The 20,350-nt window shown below is 39.1% G+C and overlaps 1 protein-coding gene across 2 annotated transcripts in view; it reads right to left on the bottom strand.

Annotated features, from left to right (window-relative positions):
* Nucleotides 1-2,431: 2,431 nt before the first annotated feature.
* The window catches only part of LOC150081884 (muscarinic acetylcholine receptor DM1-like), a 105,748-nt gene continuing 87,829 nt past the window's right edge, over nt 2,432-20,350 (bottom strand). For both annotated transcript variants that reach the window (XM_090379795.1, XM_090379796.1), the window contains exon 2: nt 2,432-4,505. In XM_090379795.1, coding sequence (XP_090235921.1) covers nt 2,432-4,396 — 1,965 coding nt within the window. In that variant the 5' untranslated portion in view covers nt 4,397-4,505. The remainder of the gene's footprint in view (nt 4,506-20,350) is intronic.

Genomic DNA, 20,350 nt, shown 5'->3' with positions numbered 1-20,350 from the left:
GAGGCTACGCGGTGTCAACCCTCGTCTGAGACTAACTCAACCAGGTTGTGAAAAAAGGCCATAAAATTTCTTACCATTATTGATTGGTTTTGAATCCAGGCTTTTTCCACCCTGTGTGTGGAGGATGTTGATTATATCTACCTTGTTCCCCTCTTGGGTCACGTGAAATATACGATGATTGGTTTGGTTTTGGTTTTTATGGTTCATGGGCAACTAAGGCCATGATGCACCAAAATATACGATGACCACATCAATACAGCTGTAATAAAGCGTTGCCAAACTGCATCTAGCCAATACACCAACTGTTTTAATCTGAATACGGTCGGATCCTTGGAATAAAGTCGTGCTAGTGATTCGACTGATGATTCGACATCAAACTTACCTAAATGTAATACTTCTGGACAATGTCGCTATGATGCATCATAAATAGTATTGTTCTAGTGTTGTGTATACTACACATTCCTGGCTTAGCAAGAATAAAGATAATTTAATTTTTCATTTAAATATTTCTGCAATTTTCGTTCCTCTTTCCGCCTGACAAGTTTTGAAAGTATTAAGATTCGAAAGCCGTTTTGGAAGGATTCATCGCTGATATTTTCAATAGTAAAGAGTCCATTCTTGAGATTTTTTCCGCCATTGAAAGGAATCGTGACTAATCTAGCAATAAAATCTTTATTAAAATGCCATAAAAGGTTATCAAACAAAGTAAATGGCTTATCCACACAGAAATGTACTGAGTCAACAATATAGTGGCAATGTGACATCTTCAAAGATTATTGTGCTAAAAACAATCCAGTGATTTTGCAAAAGATGGTGCTACTACCACCAAAACAGTGGTAATGCATAAAGTGCACGTTTATCTTGTGCGAGGTATCAAAATCCCTCGCGGTTATCACAGTGGATAGGACCTCAGTTCGAATCCAGTCAGTGACTCCGGGAATTTCATGGGCCTTTCACAACGTGATTGAGTTAATTGATCTCAGGCGAGGGTAGTAGTTTTTCTCCTACAAACTCGGGTTTTTTGTCCAGAAAACAGGCAAATCGACCAAGGACACACGCCATTTTGCAGACATATGTATACGCCTGATGCGCCTAAAATCCAACAGCCATAACTTATAAAAAAAGTAATTTGTTTCCTGTCATGCTTGGGACAACCCTAAGTTAAGTAGTATCGATTCCAATTCGCAGTTAACAGCGAAGGTGAAATAGTCACTTCCAGTGTCTTTCCACATTCCGTACAAACTCTTGTATCCAGAAAATTTAAAACTTATCAGATTTCTCTGAAGTGTGACCAAGTCCAACAACAATAAGAAAACAAGTACTAACGGCATGTCTCAGCGCCTCGTGGAACTGACATTTTCCGGTAGCTGGAAGATTAAATTCGAGAGAAAATGTTTCTGCGGTACACGAGGTTTCAGTATCTCTGTCAATGTCATTGACAGAACTCTACTAAGGAAAAAAATCTAGCACCACACATAAGATTAATGGTTTAAAACAGCGCAGTCCATCCTTCTTGTTGGCACTCTTTTAGCGCGCGGAGACGGATTATAATTTGAAATACCTTTAAGTCTTCTTCAAAGACCTTACACGAAAATGAAAAAGAGTTATTACACGGAAGCCGTTCAGTTGCTTGTTATTCTTCTTTACTTCGCCTTTTGGTTACTTGAAAATTTGATTACTCGCGCAAAATGGGATCGCTTTTAGAGTTTTAATTCATGTTTCGTTTGTTTTATGAACGCTGTCATTATTCCCTTCATAACAGCGCTTGAAAATAAATCCGTACGTCATAAAATGGGTGACAGAAATGCATAAAAGAACATCTGGTTGGAGCGAGCAATGCGGATCTTGTTTTAATAAAATAATCGTCGTATTGAGCAAGTTTTTTTTCTATAATCGAAGCTTAAGAGAACCTGTCAGAAAAAATCACTGAGGCCTTCAGCTGAGTGGTTAACAGATTCAGCAGAGTTGAGCGCTGAAGATCAGAGTGGAAAAACTTATTTTTCGCCAACATTTCGATATCGATTTTATGGCGTCACTAGCCCGAGATGGAAGTGACAAACAGTCTGCTTGGGGATCGAATCTGCCTTCTGCAGCGGAGGATTTATGGTCGTCTGACCTATTGTGCGACCAAAGCTAATGGAAAATGTGTGTTCTTGTAGAAATCCAAATAATTACACGTTGGATTACTACGGCGATTATCGGTCCGATGACGAGAACGGGGTTCATAGTGCAGCTGAGATCTAAGAGAACCGCAGAGAGCTAGTAAAAGCTTAAATCTACTTTACGGTGTATGCATAGCACGAAATAATAAATAGAAGAAAGCCGGTGTGAAGTTTATTTGAAATACAACACACTTATATCGTTCTAGGACAATACAATGTATATCTATGTATGTATGTATATATATTAGGAAGGTATCTAGCAAAATGCTTTAGCTAAAATATCCATGGTTTGTCAAATGTCTTTTCTTGTTGTGCCATTTGCAAGACAAGATTCGCATGTAAGTCCTTCTAAAATTCGCATTACAAAGTGCATAACACAAAGGGTTTACTGTACTATTGATGTAACACAGATAATACGCAAAGTTCCACAGGCCTTGTGGGATGCAGTCGTCATCCAAGCATCTGTAGAGGGTTTTGAATAACACAAGCACATTATACGGAGTCCACGTAATGATGAAAGCCAATAGAATCGCACTGAGTGTCTTTGCGGCTTTCTTCTCCTGCTTCCTTTCTTGCTGCTTTCGTTTCTTTTTGGGAGCTCTGTGTTTGACGATTTGTTTATGCACCAGCTTTGCATTTAGGGGTAGACGAATTGGTTCCAAAGCTGCATCGGCAATGTTCCTTAACGATCCTTTATGAGGGAGATTAAGGTCCGTTGGTCGAGAGGTCGCCAGCGCTCCCATGCTGGACGAACTCCTTATTTGCTGCATGCTTGTTTCGATTTCCGATCCGTCTTCTTCCACGATCATCTTAATAGACGCTTGAGACTCCCCTTCACCATCAGGCGAAACTTGAGTAGGAAGTCTTATCATAATGGTATAAATGGAGTCACTTGACTTGGATTTGACAGCTGGAGCGCAGGACGTTGAAGGGACTTCGTCCGTCTTCATCTGTCCATTTCGGTCTACCACAGCTACACTTAGGTCCGAGCGTCGTTTGATGGTGGCTGTTAGCGTCTGGAGATGTGCCAGCTGTTCGGGTCGAAAGATCATAGACGTTGTCCTGGAGGACTGTATCGGTGTTTCTACCGAAGCTGGAGTTATCGCTCCGGGAGAACCGTGGCTCGTGCTGTCGTCCTCTGGACCGTCCACATCTTTGTCGATCTTGCACCATGCAAAGAGGATGTCTTTTACTTGTTGGGGCCGCGTTTTTTGTTCCCGTGATATGTATTTAGAGGTTTCCACGCACAAAGACGTCGGAACATAGGTGGTTTCCGTGGTCTCATCGTTTACACACGAAATAATACGCGGGAACTTATTTTCATCGAGCTCGGGAACCGGATCATCGCTGGAAGTCGACTTTCGGCTTCCGTTTCTCTTTCCGGCTTGCAGATGCGTGAGATCCTTTTTTCGCTTCTCCGTCTCTCGCCAGATCCGCCAGTACAGGATGCACATTACAGTCACAGGAACGTAGAACGCTGCAATAGCCGTCCCGAAGGTAACGTAGGAGTTGGTCTCCAGAAACTGGATGTAACACTCCTCCTCGGGGACCTCTCGTTTCCCTTCGATGTACGGCCACGAGTAGATCCATGGAGGCCACAGCACCAACGATATGAGCCAGGCACTCGCGATCATAACCGCCGCCCTCCTTGTAGTTCGTCTTGCTCGATAGGTCAAAGGTCGAGTTACGGAAAAGTATCTGTCGAAACTGATGATCAGAAGATTTAGCACGGATGCGTTGCTGTTGAGATAATCGATCGCCAACCAAGTGTCACAGATGAGGGGCCCTAAAGGCCATTCAGCGTACAGCGTGTACATGGTGAAAAGAGGCATCGAGATGAGGCCGATGGAGAAGTCAGCAATGGCTAAGCTCAGCAAGAAATAGTTGCTGATGGTCTGAAGTTGTTTGTCTAACTTGAACGAGATCATCACCATTATGTTTCCCACAACTGTCATGATACTTAATATACCTGCTACTATGGCGATCAGAATCACTTCGGGGGTTGAATACGGCCGTTCCTTCTCCTTCTGCACTCCGACGGTGTCGTTTATTGTGAAGGTTGTTCCGTTTACGATGTGGAAAGAGACAGTCAGTTGAGGAACGAACGATTTTTCTTGATCGACCACCAGTGGAGTGTGTGGCTCCCAAGTTGGCGATACATTTGTCGGCATGAGGGTGGGTCCCCACTGTGGAGTAGGCAAACTCCACCTCGACAACACTGCGATGTGTTCCATAAGTCCAGTGTTAGCGAAACTACATCTTGATGCGGGCTTGTCTCTTTCTTCTGGATGATTTAGAGCGGCGAATCCCTCGAAAGAACATGCGTCATCCTTTTCTCATTTCCTAAAAGAAAGAAAGAAAGAAATCCTATCAGTATTTTGCTTTGCCTATTCTGCAATAACATGTGCCATTGCTGAGAAATTTATGTAGTTCTTTTTTTCATAAAAAAAAAGCATTAGATCTAGAAAATATTGCTAAAACACATTAAATAATAATAAGAATAATATATTAATCAAATACTGTTCTATAATAATACTTAACAGGTTTGTATGGCCGCTCTAAATTAAGTATACAATGGCAATCAGAAATTCGTGGCTTTAAGCAGTCATTTGCTTACTAAAGATTGTGGAAGGTCATTTTTTTTAGCAAACTATTTGGATCCATTCCCTTGAATAGAAGTGTAGAAGGTTTACAATTTATTTACAGGTGATATAATAATATTATTGTTCTTGCCAGCCCTCGTGGGTAGCACAGTTGGTAGAATCGCCGTCCTCCCCAAATTGGGTAGAAAAGACCTGAGTTAGAATAACGTTGATGGGAATTTTTATGGGCCTAATCACATCGTGGCTCAGTTAGTCGGTCTCAGCTGAGGGTAGTATGGTTTTTCCTCCCGGAAACTCGGGTTTCTCGTCTAGTAAACAGAAAATTGGAACAACAACGTTCTTGTTGTTGTTCCAATTATGAAATTTGAAGTATTCTAACACAATGAACAAGTCCTCATATATGCATATATCAGTCTAACAGCCTAATAAAAGAGTGACCACAAAGTCCTATAGCATATATTCTATTCGTCTCTATTCGAACAACTTGGTATGTTGCTTCCAATGTTGTCCTCAAGTTCTCTTTGACATATTCCTCCAAAGGAAAGTTTATATCTTTAAATGAAGTGTAAAGTGTTAAGTATATTGATGTCAAACGGTACCAGGGGTTTCCCCCATCTCCGCGTGGCTTTCATTGTGGGTGTAACAGTTCACTGGAAAGGCCAGAGATTTAAAAGCGTATGGATTTTGTAAAAGTATAGTGTTATGTAGTATCGTTGTTCTTCTGGCCAGTTAGCCGCTGGACCCCTGCTGGGGCCCAACGTTGCCCACACCTGGCCTCGTGGAGGCAGACTAGGTACCCAGTAATTTGAAATTTTTACTCTTGCAGGCCCTGCCACCTAATTTCCTGAGATTTCAGTGGCTAGGGCCTATGGAAAAAAAAAAAAAAATACCGGTTTGAATTTTGATGCTAATTTCCATTGTGTGGGGGGTGCGCTGGTGTACAGAGTGGGGGAAGACTGAACGCTGGGGGGAAAGTCAGAATAATGGGGACGAAAGAGAAGGTCCCCATCTCCTCCCCTCCCTACACCGGGGTAGGGAGAAAAGTGGGCCAGGTCAGGTGCTTAGTCCAGATCGTCAGACGCTGGTTCTGCAGTCACAATCGTGATCAGAGTCCAGTATTTAGTTGTCAAGTGTTTGAGGTCCAGTTCGTAATTGTAAAGTCCGGTGTTTGAGTCTCATAGGGTTCGTCGCAAGTATGGCTGTGTCTCATGGGGTGGTTAGGCCCCTGTCCAGCGTCCGTTTCAGTGTGAGGCAAGTTTTATCTCAGGATGGATTACTGGCATTTCCGGTGTTACTCCCTCGTTGTCTCTTGGGATAAGCCCCATCCAATGAGTATCTCAATTTCACGAGGTCAGAGTCATTGGTTGGTATTCTCTCTTTGGTGGCTGGTTCCATCCAGTAGCCATGTCATTGTGACAGTCATGATTATTTGTTTGTCTTGGGGGTGAGGTCCCACCAAGTTCAATTGGCCTAGCTGGCATTCAGTCTGTTGGCTCCATATATATGGCGTTTAATGTTCTGCGTCGCGTGAATAGTTCTGATGCAAATTTGGTCAGGGCTCCGTACTCTTCGGGCGTGTCAAAAATATGGGCTTTCATGTTTTTAGGGAAGTAGGTAGTCGCTGTTATTATTCTGCAGCGAAGATCTTCATAGTTGGCACACTCATACATGATGTGGTCCCACGATTCGATTTCCTCGCAGACGCAGAGTGGGTTATCCGTGATTCCGAAGTAATTTACTTTTGCGTTGAACGCTCCATGGCCTGTTAGCAAATGAGTTGTGTAGAGACCTGGCTGGAACCAGGTTGGCGGTTTGGGATATTCTTGGTGACGATATCTTTTGTTGATGCGTTCCATCGGGCTTGCCAAGCTTGCTGTAGATGACCTAGAAGTCTGGCTTTCTCTGTCTTCTGGTTCGCAGTGGGGTTTACAGTGAAATCCAAGAAGGTGCGAGGCAGTCCTTTGCTGATGAGGTATTTATGAACATAACAGAAAGACATGGATTACAAGTAAGATATTTTAAAATTATATTAAACAGTTTGATGAGAGAATGGATCTAAGAATAATATAAGTAATGAAATTACCAGGTCAGAATTGTTAAAATCAAATTTATTGGAACAATTTTTGGGATGAGCTAGCTCTTCTTGTTGAGAAGCCAAAACAAACTATTTAAAGAGGTTTCTATAGGTGTGGATTTTCGTTTTTACTCAAACTTGCAAGTCTGGACACTGTTCAAGTTCTTTAATGTCTGCTGGCCTATTTTCAATGGAATGTATTTTCTAAAGAACGCCGGAAGAGTTTCGGAAATGAGGACTTCTATTCAGTCTCCAAGAATCTACTCTTTTAGGGTGAACCTGAAAACAGTTCACTTGCAATTAAAAATTTCATCTGACGTCAAATGAATGATATTCGGCACACTGAAACTCCCACATCTGAAAATCTGGCAAAAAAAACAAGAAATGTTAATATTTCCTGCAACGAGAAAGGACCATTAACATCTCATTCAAGAAACTTTGTTCTGGGCTGTCAAATACCAAGCAATGATTCTCAAGAGTCGGGTGGACTGGAAAAAGTATAAACAGATCTTTTTACGACCCAAAGGACTCCCAGATAGGATTATATCCATCAGCAAAATACCCTTCTCAAATTCTAAAGAGAAAGTCGCGGGTTTCCAGCTGAAAAGGAGTACATAAAGCAATATAAAACTTGTTCTTTAACCTATGATCTCTTACAAATGGTATTAATTAAAAGATAAAAGATGATTTCCGTGCTGATGAAAAACAAATCAAGAATTGAAGTGGATATCGAGAAGTATTAAGTATTTAAAATATTTTGATGACCTTTTTACCAGCTCGCTCTCATTCCAAAAAGACTTTTGCCTTCAGATTCTCAAGATAAATAAAGAAAAACAATATTAACCATTAGAATAATGTACATTAGTAGAATCATTAACTACTTAATAATTCTAATGTACATTGTTCTATCTGTATAACAACTCGATAACGAAATTTTTGAATCAACCGCCATTATTTGAATGCCACTCATTGAAGACAAGATCCCCGGTCCAGTTTTGTATTAAAATTCCAGAAATATCTTCTCAAACACAGTATTAGCTCTAACCGAGACTTAACTCAGAGGGACAAGTCGCAAGTAATTATGTCTCCTCGTACGGTTCGCTGCACTTTATGCACGTTTTCTGAGGGCGCATTTCGGCCGACAGTTCAACTAATCGATAGAAAGGATGAGTGGCACTGAACAGTCACTAATATTAATTTCCAAGTAGTTCCTTTCAAAAACGCGTTCATCCACGTGAACGACAAATGTTCACTGATTTCGCAGATCTTATTCTTGATGGTTACCGACCTGCGAAACTTCAGCTCAATGAAGGAATGAGGAGAGGGAGGGTGGATGAGATTCTATTCTTAACTGCACGCAGTAATTCGAGGGCTGCAGACAAACAGACGGAAAGATGTCCCCTAAAGAATTCCCCGAACAGTAGTGTAGATGATATTAAAGCTTTTATTAAGTTTAGATTATAAATCCTTTTGTCAGTATTCTGGATTTCGAATTTTTTGTAGAGGAGGAGTTACATTTCAATGATTCTTTTATGAATGATGGCTTGGCGTCTCTCGCATATATCGCCAGATCGATAAAGTCCATATTTCATGTGTCACTGATCCCCCTATGCCTGCACTAAGAATGGGTAAGAAAACAAAATTTAATAAAATATTCCAGATTTCTCAAGTGTAATTGAGTTCTGTCATCCTCATGACACTTATAAAATATGAAAGTAATTTTATAAATGGCTGCAGACACGTCAGTTGTGTTCAATGAAGACTTCAAATAACTTCCAGGTGGTAGACACAGATGCTTCTGTACATAAGAATTCTTAAGAAATGGCTACTTAAGAGAAGATAAGAAAGGACAGGAAAAACTCTCCCAAATTCTGATGATTATTCTTCGCTGGTCCCAGTTATCACGCAACCATCTAAGCCACTGATTTTACTACTAAGGCAGAAGATACGAAATTGGATTTTGTACGGTTCCCGTACTTTTATCACACAGAAGGTGATAATAAACTTAAAACAAAACTAATATTCCTCATTGAGCCCATCCTCGTAAAAAAGGCACGTAAATGTCAGCAGATTAAGTAGTAAATATAGCAAATTGTTTCATCCCATTCTCTAGGTAACATGATAAACTGAAGATACTTATTATTGTCATTGGAAGCAAATGGCTTCGTGATCTCATTAAGAGGTAACCCTAGTGATTGCCAACGTTACTGGCAACCATTTGCTGGAAGGGACAAATAAAAATAATGGGCTAGGGTCATTAGTCGCTGTTGTAAACCTGGAGATTTATTTTATAGCGTTAGATAACGATGTATTTTTCGAAACGGACTGAGTGGATAGCGGCTTACTAATTGAGCCCGTCTAAAAATAAGATTTCTCTCCGGGTACTCGGGTTTTTCTTAATTCTCTAAACTTAAAGAATATTTTCCAGGGTGCATTTGTTTAAACTGCAGAAGGTATTAGATGTTTCTTTTAGAGATTTTAGGGCACAAAGGAAGCTAAACACCATTTTATTTCCAAAAGCGAGATGCAAACCGTTATTGTGTGATGAAACGCTATATCAGGACCATAATAAGGAAAAATCAAGTCGATTTGCTGTATTGATTTTTCCCCTACCTCTTTGTTTGTACGAACTGTTCTTTTCTTTTGTCTTAAACAAAAAGGCTCTTCGCTTTTGTACCTCTTATATCCGTGATATCAATAAGGCTTTAGTTTCACTGTCTTTGCTCTTTATTATAACTGTATCCTCGCTATCATCTTGCCCTTGTTTATTTCTATACACTAAATATAGTAGGACCCCGATTATCCGAGTCTCTCTTAACCGAGTCAGCCGGCTAAAATCACCAAAAGAAAAAGGTATCGTGCGAATTGTACCAGTTAATAATGCTGGCTAAGTGGGTCAATGACTCATGTCGCCCTCAATCAGTTCTTGAACAGGAAAATATTTATAACTGGAACGCTTTATTTAGCATCCACAAAAAACAAGGTTTAATATTTTTTTTTGATTCAAGTTTTACGTACCACATGTAAACATTATACAGCATTCCTCATCTAACTTTATGAATATTAGTAGTGGCATTATAATTCAACTAACCATAATTTGTCCATCGCTCTAATAATTTGTCTAATCCTTCCATAAATTTATTCAAACTACCCACTTCCACAACAGCAGATGGAAGTTTGTTCCGACAAACTTCCATCTGCTGGTGCACAGTTGGTATAATTCCCCATACCGGGTGGGAAAGACCTGAGTTCGAATCCTGTTAATGACGCGAGGAATTTTTATATTACTTTTTAACAACGAGGGCGAGTTATTCGGTCTCAGGAGGGCAGCGTGGTTTTATCTCTTGGAAATTGTGTTTTTCATGCAGAAAAATCGACCACATATAAGTCGCTGATGTTGTGCCTAAAACCCAACAACAACCACTTATGTGTGTGTTGTAAATAACATATACGACATAAATGTTGATGGGTCAAGAGATAGTTCCAAGGAAAAATATTTAATATATTTTTCTTAGTAATGCCATTGGCATGCTACTGCAATATTCCCTCCCAGGGAACTTCATAGAGCTCACTAATTCGACGAATACTTCTGAGTTTGACACCCTTAAAACTAATATTTAAAATTTTATTAAATGCGTAGAAAAGAATAAACTTAAAATTTTATTAAATTAATGAATTTGTTTTCGTACCATGTGCGTTCGTACTATGCGATACAAAGAAGTGGGCAGATATATAAGGATGAAAAAAATTGGTATATTAGGGTTTCCCGAGAACAACTCAATCTTCAGTTGTTGGAAGAAAAAAACTTTTCTGTCCTTGCCTGAAAAAAAAAAAAAAAAAACGGCTCATAAAATTTCCTCAACTCATTGATGAGATTCTAATCCTGGTCTTTTCCCCCTTCTCATTCAAAAGACAGTTCAGAAAGCCATTTCCAGATCAACGAGGTTCTTGACCACCAAAACCATACCTTGGTGGTCACAGAAACTCACACTACTAAGACGTAAAATTTATCGAGCTTGAAAAATGTTTCAAAAATCACGAAGAAACAACAATATCTTACCATTAAAATGCTCAAGATTTCACAAAGAATTTAAAAATACTAAGAAACTATACGAAAAATCAATTTTTAAAGAATAAGTTGGAATCCTGGCAAAATTTAGTAAAAACTGCTGGTAATGAGGATTCATGGGGTTTGATTTAAATCCACGAGATATCCTTAATACACGAATAACAAATACCTTAAAGTGGAAGAGTACGGTCAATAAAATATTAGATAGACTCTTCCTGCAGGATTATCCAACTCTTGACTCCCCTGTGCAGGCTGAAATCAGAAATTTAAATGAATCATATTTTGCCCTCACTTGAACGTTGCCTTTCTCATCGGAAGAATTAAAATCTACATTTTGTTCAAGGAAAAAGGACAAATGATCTGGACTAGATATACTTCAATGTACTTTTCGTTTCTATGAACTACAACCAAATCACATGCTCTTCTTCTTTAATAAATGCTTAGAATTTAGTACCTCTCCTGTTATCTGGAAGTTGGCTTTGCTAATAATTTTACCAAGACCAGGAAAATCTCGGCACAACCCAAAACCTTACAGGCCAATTGCCTTGCTTTCAGACTTAGGCAAACTACTTGAAGTTTAATCAGTTTCAGAATTAATTCGCTGCTTGAGGAGGCCAATTTAATTTCATCCCTTCAATACGGCTTTACACAAAGCCGGGACTGTGAAGATGCATTGTTTCACATGAAACTACATGCTCAGAGTTGAAACTACATTTAAATACACTCTAATCTTAGTCCTAAATGATTGGACTCAATGATGAGCTGACAAATATAAATAAGCTTATGGTGATGACTTTACCTGCTAACCTTCATGCTATTTAGCTATTTATAAAGGCCTCTGCTGTTATGTTAGGAAATATTGCTGTCGATCCACTTGTTGATCCAAAGAAAGAAAAAAGAGAAATGATGCAATCTTCGCACCAACTGTTGGATATCCTATCCAGGTGGCCCTTGTCTACAAAGGTATTGTTACTAAGTCGTTTATGCCTGACATTTCATTTACCTGTTCTAATATTGTACAGAAATGGTTCTTCCCCAGTCTCTTCAGATCATACTTAATAACTGGACACGGATCGTTGCAAAGGCCCTACAGTTTAATCTCACCTCCAAAGATTCTTGCTTATGCAGTGGTATAGAGGACTGGCAACACGCAATTTATTCTTGCCCAATTTACCAAGAATTTCGGCAAGAAATCTCAACTACATCTCATCATTTTGCTCCTGGAAATGTACAGGATTTAATTGCAAATAAAGAAACTTTTCAGTCTTTAACAGACGGCGCCAGCTAACCAGCTTCCACACTATCAGAATATCTGCCTTATAACTCAATTGTATTCTCTTTTGATATAGTTTCCTACCTCGAACAAAACTTATTGATTAACGTCGTTACCACCGTTGACTATATATTGTTTTTCCTTTCTTCGTGTGATTTTGGCATCAACCCGATTGAGTCTTCTTTTTGCCATGTGTCGTCCTGGCCAAGTCTACATGAATTTTATTATACAACAACGGCTACCAAGCAGTTAAAGAGAAGAATGAAGCGTATAGTTATGATGTCTTGGTAGGGCGACCATATTCCGGTGTGGCCGAACATTCCGCAAGTTTCTCCATCAAGACAATGCCAGGCTCCACACAGCTAATATTGTGCGGTCAGCAATCACTTCCATAGGTGCTAAGGGTCTGCCATATCCCCCTTAATAAACGGACTTAGCCCCGCGTGATTTTTTCCTGTTTCCACGTCTGAAGAAACCTCTGAAAGGCAAGCGTTTCGCTTCGACACAACGATGCTCGCAGAGCCACAACAGAAGAACTTGGCACTCTTTCGAAAAATGGCTTGCAAGAAGCATTTAATGCGTGGCGAAAGTGTGTACAGTTCATGGGAGAGTATTTCGAGAAGAAGAAATCCACAGAACAGCAAGGAAGCCTCAGGCCAAAAAAAAAAAAAAGAAAAGTAAAATAATAATAAAATAAAAAAACAAAATAGACAACCTACGCGTTTTCCTCCTCCCCTCCAGCTGACTTTTGAATTTCCTCACAGTGTCAGCCTCAACCTGAACCGTGAAAATTTCGTCCTCTTTCATTTTATTTATTCCTCTCAGAGCCTTAAACACCTCAATCAAATCTCCTCTAACGTGCCTAGTTTCCAAGCCCTGCAACCCACCCACGTATTCGTAGTCTTTCCTCATATGGACGCCCTTTTGTCGATTTCTCCTGCCGAATTACCCGTCTTTGGACCCGTTCAAGAAGAACAATGTCTTTCGTTAGGCGCAGTCTCCATACTTGAACACAGTATTCCAAGTACGGTCTAATAATAGCCTTGTATAATGGGATTATGATGTCCTTATCTCTACTAGCAAGTGTTCAATAAACCATCGATAGACTCCATGGGTCTTCGTCCATCAAACAGAAAATCAACCTCAGAGCACGCGAAATTTGAAGACAATATACATGGATCAACATGGCCTTAGTTGCTAATGATCATACAATTTTACTACAACAACTACTTATTCAGAGTAACAGGAAGACTACAGTCAGTTAAATAACAACCGAGTACAGAAGTTGGTTGTAACGAAAGAGGAATTTCAGGACGCACAGCTTATCGTACCTTGTCACGGATGGGGTATTTCAGCTAACGAATTAACCAGTTCCACCCGGGTCAGAAATAAACAAGAAGACATGATTACAGCAGGATGTTCAGGAACACCAATACTGAACAGTGGCCGATTGGAAAAATATTTCCTTTTCTGACGAATTCTTGTTCCTGTTATTTCACGATGACGGCAGGACAGAATATGTTGAAAACAACATGGCTCCAGGGACCAATCTGGTCGGATGTCAGCAATGCAGGCTGGTGATGGCAGCGTACTGTTATAGGGACTGTTTTCGTGGTGCACACTTGTGTCCCTGATGCCAGTGCAGTAATATTTTGATATCATAGGTTATCTGGAAATTGTTTCTAACCAGGTGCGTACCTTTGTCGTCGCAGTGTATCCAATTAGCGAACAGAATAATGAGCCATCACACAACCGTAATTGTGGAGAACTGGTTCCAGGAACGTGAGAGTGAATTCAGCCTACTATTGCGGCCTTTCGAGTCATAGATCTTAACCCAACTGAGCACTTTAAGAATACTAATGAGGTTGAACGAGCTCTTCAGGGTTGAGGTCCACGATCATCCAATTTGCAACAGTTGTGGAAGCAATTGCATAAGTAATAAATGTTATACATTTAGACTGAAAGGCTAAGTTCAGAGAACCCATAACTACAGTGTTCCATGAAGCTAAAATGAATTGATAAGAAGAAATATCTAAATTTACTTTTCACTTCTATTAATCACAGAAAAATAAAAATAATTCAATTCATTTAAATCGATTTAAATTCATTTAACTTAAATTGAATTTTACCTATCAATTAATTCACCTAACTGATAGGTGAAACTTATTTCACCTATCAATTACATTTAAAAAACGTCGTGACTTAACTTTTGGACACCTGTATACTTTAAGAATACTAATTATTTTGTTTTGATAAACACAACACAGCAGCATCTCGTAAACTAAAGATGTTTAATTAGGTGGATGCGATTAAGATTTAACCGACTATTCCAAAAGCTGCAGGGTGGAACTGTCTGAAGCAAGTTCAGTACGCAATGCCCCATTTTTCCACCTTCCACTTGCGCAACTATAAAATTGGGTGTGTAGGCGATGACATTACTCGTATTACACCGCGTAACACGTGTTTGAACTATGGTATCTAACATCGCAGGAGGAGGAGGAGGAGGACACCAAAAAAAAAGATGAATCAGTTACCATGGTGAATCATTTAGGGCAGTTCTTTTCGAATTCCCTCAAGGGCGAAAGGTTACTTCCTTATTCTCTATGGTCTTCGTCAAAGTAGCAGTGTCGTGGGTGGCAGGACAGCTTCCCATCAATCGGGCGGTCTGTTATCGAGTAATATACATGCTCTTAAAGGCATTTGATGCGTCTTAGTCATGCTCTTAAAGGCATTTGATGCGTCTTAGTCATGCGCTAAGTCGTGTCCAGTGGTCGACAGGAATACTCGTTGAAGCGAGTTGAAACAAGAAAGAACTTTGTTTATCCTCCTGTAATGGCTAAACTTTAGTTGTCTCGCGAAAATATGGTACCGAGAAATCTACGGAATAACGAACAACAGGCCATCAACGCGTGACACATGCCCGTCCCTCTCTCTCGTAGATACCTTACCCTATTAAAGTAACGATACAAAGAACCGCAGTAAACAACCTTGAAGTCTTGTTAGCCACGTTGCCAAGGAGACAAGACATAGGACTGTGTTCGAATATATCGAAACACCTGAAAATGTGTTAAAAATTGGTTGGTGAGATGTTAGAAATAATGCAAACAGACCTTGTTGTATTACAGCGCGCAACTCAGTTTGTGCCACGGTGATCTCAATTATTCTCCCAGATAAGCTCGCAACGTGTTATGTGTCGCTATGGGCTGCCAAATGTTCAGCAGATTGCATTGGGAATTTAACCTCAGAGAACAGCAACCCAATACTGCTATCGCATGTAAAAGAGCAACAGTAGAAGCATATCGGACTGTAATAATAGTGTGCGCCCTCGTTATATATCGGCAGTATTGCTGTCACTGAAGCTGGTCGCATCTGCGTACGGTCATTTGTAATAACACCCAGTTAGGAGAGATCCGAAGATAAACCAGCATTCAATCAGAAAGTGAGCAATAAGTAGACACGCTGAAATGCGGAAGTAGAGCACTCACTCACTCATTCATAAATCAATTGTGAAATCTCTCGAGGTGGAATGTATGCACAAGCCAGAAATGGGGAAGGGAATTTGTCTCCGAAATCTGTTTGGCCCAATGCGCTCTCGTATGATCTCTAATATATCAACCTACATTAGATCGAGTACACCGAAATTAATAATAATTGCTGAAATATATACGAACTGTTTTCAGTCTGAGAAATTGCAAGCCCACGTTGTTTGGACAGCCCCTAGCTGCATTGCATCATCGTCAATCTGCATAAATACAAATCAATATTTATTTCCATCGCTTCAGAATAGCCACAGGAGTCTGGATAACGCTTAAAGTTATTGAAACAAACTACTGTATACGTATTTATTGATAATTTATTTTAATAATAGACTATAATGGTACTTTATCATACTTGGGCAACGTGTATGAACTTTGGCAGACTGATCTCGCTAATCTTGCTACCGGTTTGGAAGGGTCTGGATTCGATCCCATACGTTAACGCAGGAACTGGAAACCTCCTCGTGTGAAACTGAGTTAGAGAGAGTGGTGACTCAGGAGTCCAGTAGAACAGCAAAATCCTCAAAAAAATTGTTTTAAACCCCCGCACGTGTGTGGATTATTGAATCTTTGTTATTAATATGAAAGCAGGTATTTCGAAAAATTTAAAGTACCAGAGGGTGTCTTTGTGCTACTAAACAGTAACCCTTAAGGATTATTCCCATTCCTTAAGCTCCGGCGTCTTTGTTGTTCTTTTTCTGTTTCGCATTGATCTCCATAACTTTAGTTCCCATCCTCTATTGACACTTATGTTATTTTGAAGCGGATTATTCCTATCTTAAGAAAACTTCTTTTCAAAAGAACTCGCGAGCTTAGCCCATACTCTGTTTTCTTGTAGGAGCGAGCTCGGCAAAATTAGCTTTTTTGTAGCGACTTGTAGAGAGATCCCCGTGGCTTAATGGGTAATCTCCTTTGCGGTAACTCCCATTTACTTTGGCTATCAACACAGATTTACTTTGTTGAACTTTAGAATTCTGCATTGTAGCTTTAATCCTTTCAAATAAAAAACAACGAATGGCGACTCGATCAAATTCCCTGGAGGGGAGGGAGATTTGGTAACGGGGCAATATGTAAACATGTAAACCTCATTTTTAAGGATAATAAGTCAGAAACTTATGAAATAACAGCCATCTAGTGGGAATAATAGTTTAAAAATCAAGTTTATATTTTATAGAGACAGAGTGAGGGAGCCTACAGCTGACCATGATCTCCCTATCAATACTTTATTGATTTGTCCAGAAGAGATGTTTGCTGATAATGCTCTCCCTACTGGTGACGATCAACCAGCTTGGGTTCGAACCCGAGAAGCTTTGCACAAATAAGACAAATAACAAAAACAAACCCTGGCTGAAACATTTAAATTTAGAACTAAATATGCAGTTTGTGATCGATTAAGGAATCAGATCTAGATAATAATCGATTTTAGTTTTGATTCTTTAATTGGCTATTTTATTAATCAGAATTGGAATCGATTGAATTTGATTTGCTCAAATGACTCGATTTTCCTAATTTTTAACGGTTACAAACACCAAAAATATTCAAGCCTTGTTACACAAAAATCGAAAGTTATTGATCCATTTCTGACATTAGTATTATTTTTAAGAATAATTTTATCTTTCTTTCTTTTTTACCTTTCTGCACATTCACACCCAAACCCGCCGTTATTTTTAAATGTAAACTTCGGGTAGCAGCGATCCAACTGAAACGACCTGAGGCCAAACACACAGGTAGAAATCAATGTCTTGCTGATTCGCATTCTCTTTCGATCTATTCACACGCATCGCGATGACAGAGTAGGAGAAAATTACTCCAAGGAGAGGAGAAGAGAAGAAGAAGAGGAAACTTACAGTGCACAGATGTCTTGGCTATAGTTTTTGTTTGCGATAAATTTATAGAAGCCAGAATCTAATGATTGAACATCAAGAAGGAACTGATAGAGAAGGAATGGATCCGAAGGTTGCAGACGTTGGAAATCTGAACGCAGCTGGGGGAAGAGTTTCGGAAAGTCCTGGCAGATTGATTCACCGATATCAAATATTCCATAAAAAATGGAACCGATATCTGACGGGCAGCCGTCTATACAGTGAAACCTAGTGCTTATTCCATTTATTGCTGGGAGGGGGGAGTGATATTTGCAGATCATTGAAGGAAGAAGCCAAATATCCTGTCTGTTACCTGCTTACTGACGTTTTAAACGATCCTTCGTTTCACACAGCAGTAATCAGTAAAACATTAGCGATAAACCTCATGTCTTCCATCAGCTTTTTACTAAATATTTCATTGATCACGCTATTGTTCAATCCCACTGAAGAGTTGAGACTTTCAGAATCTTAAGACCATACTTTATGGATCGTTTCTCGATGGTCCTCGTCTTTTTCAGCACTCCTGTCTCGTTTTATGTGCCATTCCAAGCGAAAACAGTTTTAATGGAAGGCCCACCACTAACAGACGGAAAAGGAGCATTAAAAGTTTAGTCTTCACACAACCCCTATCCAATTCTCCTTATTTGATTGAGTTTGCTTTGATAGGGTTTTAAAGAGGTCATGTTTCATCTTTCGGGATCTGAGATGCCAGTTTGACAGAGTTTAGTGCATTGAATTCTGTCAAACCGATTGTCACAGTCTGTCAGTTCTGTCAAATCCAGGCCACAGAAGCTTTAAACTATGCAGGGATTACTGTTGATAAGAGAGCACAATTTAATAGGATCATGTAGAATCGAACAAGCAAGTGCGTCTAGTCACTCCAGTTTTTGGTTATGCTTGTCGTGTGAGGAATTTCATCATAAATACATCAAGTTTTAAAAGGTTTTATTTGAGACAGAAATAAAAATTAAATTAGAAGTAAATAAAAAGAAGTAAAAATATATTGTAAAAATAAGCTGTCATTTAAATAATCAGATTTAGAATAAATTGATATTTAAAATTAATAAAACAGTTATTTTATAAATAAATAATACCTAGAAATTTAACCATATCTTATGTAGGTTGAATGCATATATTATTAATACTAGCCACATAGTGCAAGGAAGCCTGAGGCTTATGCTGCACCAGCCAAATAAACTTTCTGCGTTACCCTGTGAGAGAGATAGAGAGAAGTAGAAGGGAATCACTAAGAAAGAGAAGAATGATGACATCCAGCTCAGGACCCTGGGTGTGCCAAGTCCATACTCACCGGATGTGAGCTCCTGGGGGCATAACTGGATGGAGAACCTTTTCCAGCCTGAGTGCAAAAAATTGCACTGAAACAATAATATAACCATTTTTGCGTGCCATGGGCTAAATCGTCGGGGGGTGATGGGAATAAAATTCTCATACTCGACTCAATTTTTACCATTCAGAAATTTTAAAAAGTCCAACTAAATAGAACAAGTTGAACTCTTTTTCAAATAAATAAAATAACGAATCTCTTAAACATTTCTTAATTAATTTCCCAATTACAGGCTATATGTGTTTAAATTCAAATCTCAACGCGAATTCTATCTGTTATCTACAAAATCCTCAATCCTCCATTTTAAACTCTACTCGAGGTGAATGGATTTTCATGAAATTTATATTTGGGACTTTTAGAAATATTTGTCAAGCCATTCCAATTTTCATAAAAATTGGATAAATAGAAATCCGGCAATTAATATTTATTTTTCCATACAAACTATGGGGGGGGAAGCAAATTCATAAATTAAATGTAGTTTTAATGCAGTATAGTTAACCTCGGGCACGCTTCACGTGTGTTGTTATGCAAGACTCGTGAACGTGGTGTCGAACAAGATACATAGGTGTAAAGAGAATACTTAAAACTAGATGGGAAAGAGCAATAAATATTGTACAGTTAATTAAACTAAATGTCTAAGTTTAGAGAACGTAAAACTATAGAGCTTTATTAAGTGTTCTATAATCTTAGTAATTAATTGATAAGAAATAACTACGTTTACTCTTCACTTCAGTTAATCACATAAAAGGAAAAATAATTCTTTAATTTAATCAAAAATCGAACTCGCCTGAAATGTAACGCAGTGTACACATTGCTTAATTTGTTTAACAGAATCCCAGCTATCAGTTTTATTAACCACCACTCACCTCACTGACCCAGTCATTCACTCTACGATTTCCCTTCCATTCTAAATATGGTAGCTTACATGCCAGCTCTATGTTGTTAGAGAGTTCCCAGCTTTCTTTCCAGCCAATACCAAAACTCACAACAGTCACAAACAAGTCTTAAATTACAGTACACAGTTGAGTTAAAAAAGTCCAGTTGTGAAAAACTTACCCCTTATCCAGTTGGCACTTTCTTATCCCTAACTGAAACCACTAGCAATTTTCTATCCTTAACTCCCACCTCTTTTTCGTCCTAGTGTTTCTACTGAAAATTTGCAATATGACAACACCGATTCCATCCCACGTTTTAATAACGAAACACGCCAGAAACTTAAACCACACTATTACTCACTAATCATAAATATACAGGCGAACATATTTCAAATTCAACGTTGGTTTAAGCTATGTTAGGAAGCATTTACACGTGTATTCACACAAGGAAAACCCTGGATGTATGAAATACAAGTTTTCAAAAATAAATAAATAATAAAATGCTGACACAGCAGAAACTGTTTACACATACTGTATTTATTATTCATAGG

This window comes from Mastigoproctus giganteus, chromosome 8 (assembly GCF_048544385.1).
Source record: "Mastigoproctus giganteus isolate SK-2022 chromosome 8, ASM4854438v1, whole genome shotgun sequence".
NCBI lineage: Eukaryota > Metazoa > Arthropoda > Arachnida > Uropygi > Thelyphonidae > Mastigoproctus > Mastigoproctus giganteus.
This window is presented reverse-complemented; position numbering and strand designations above follow the sequence as displayed.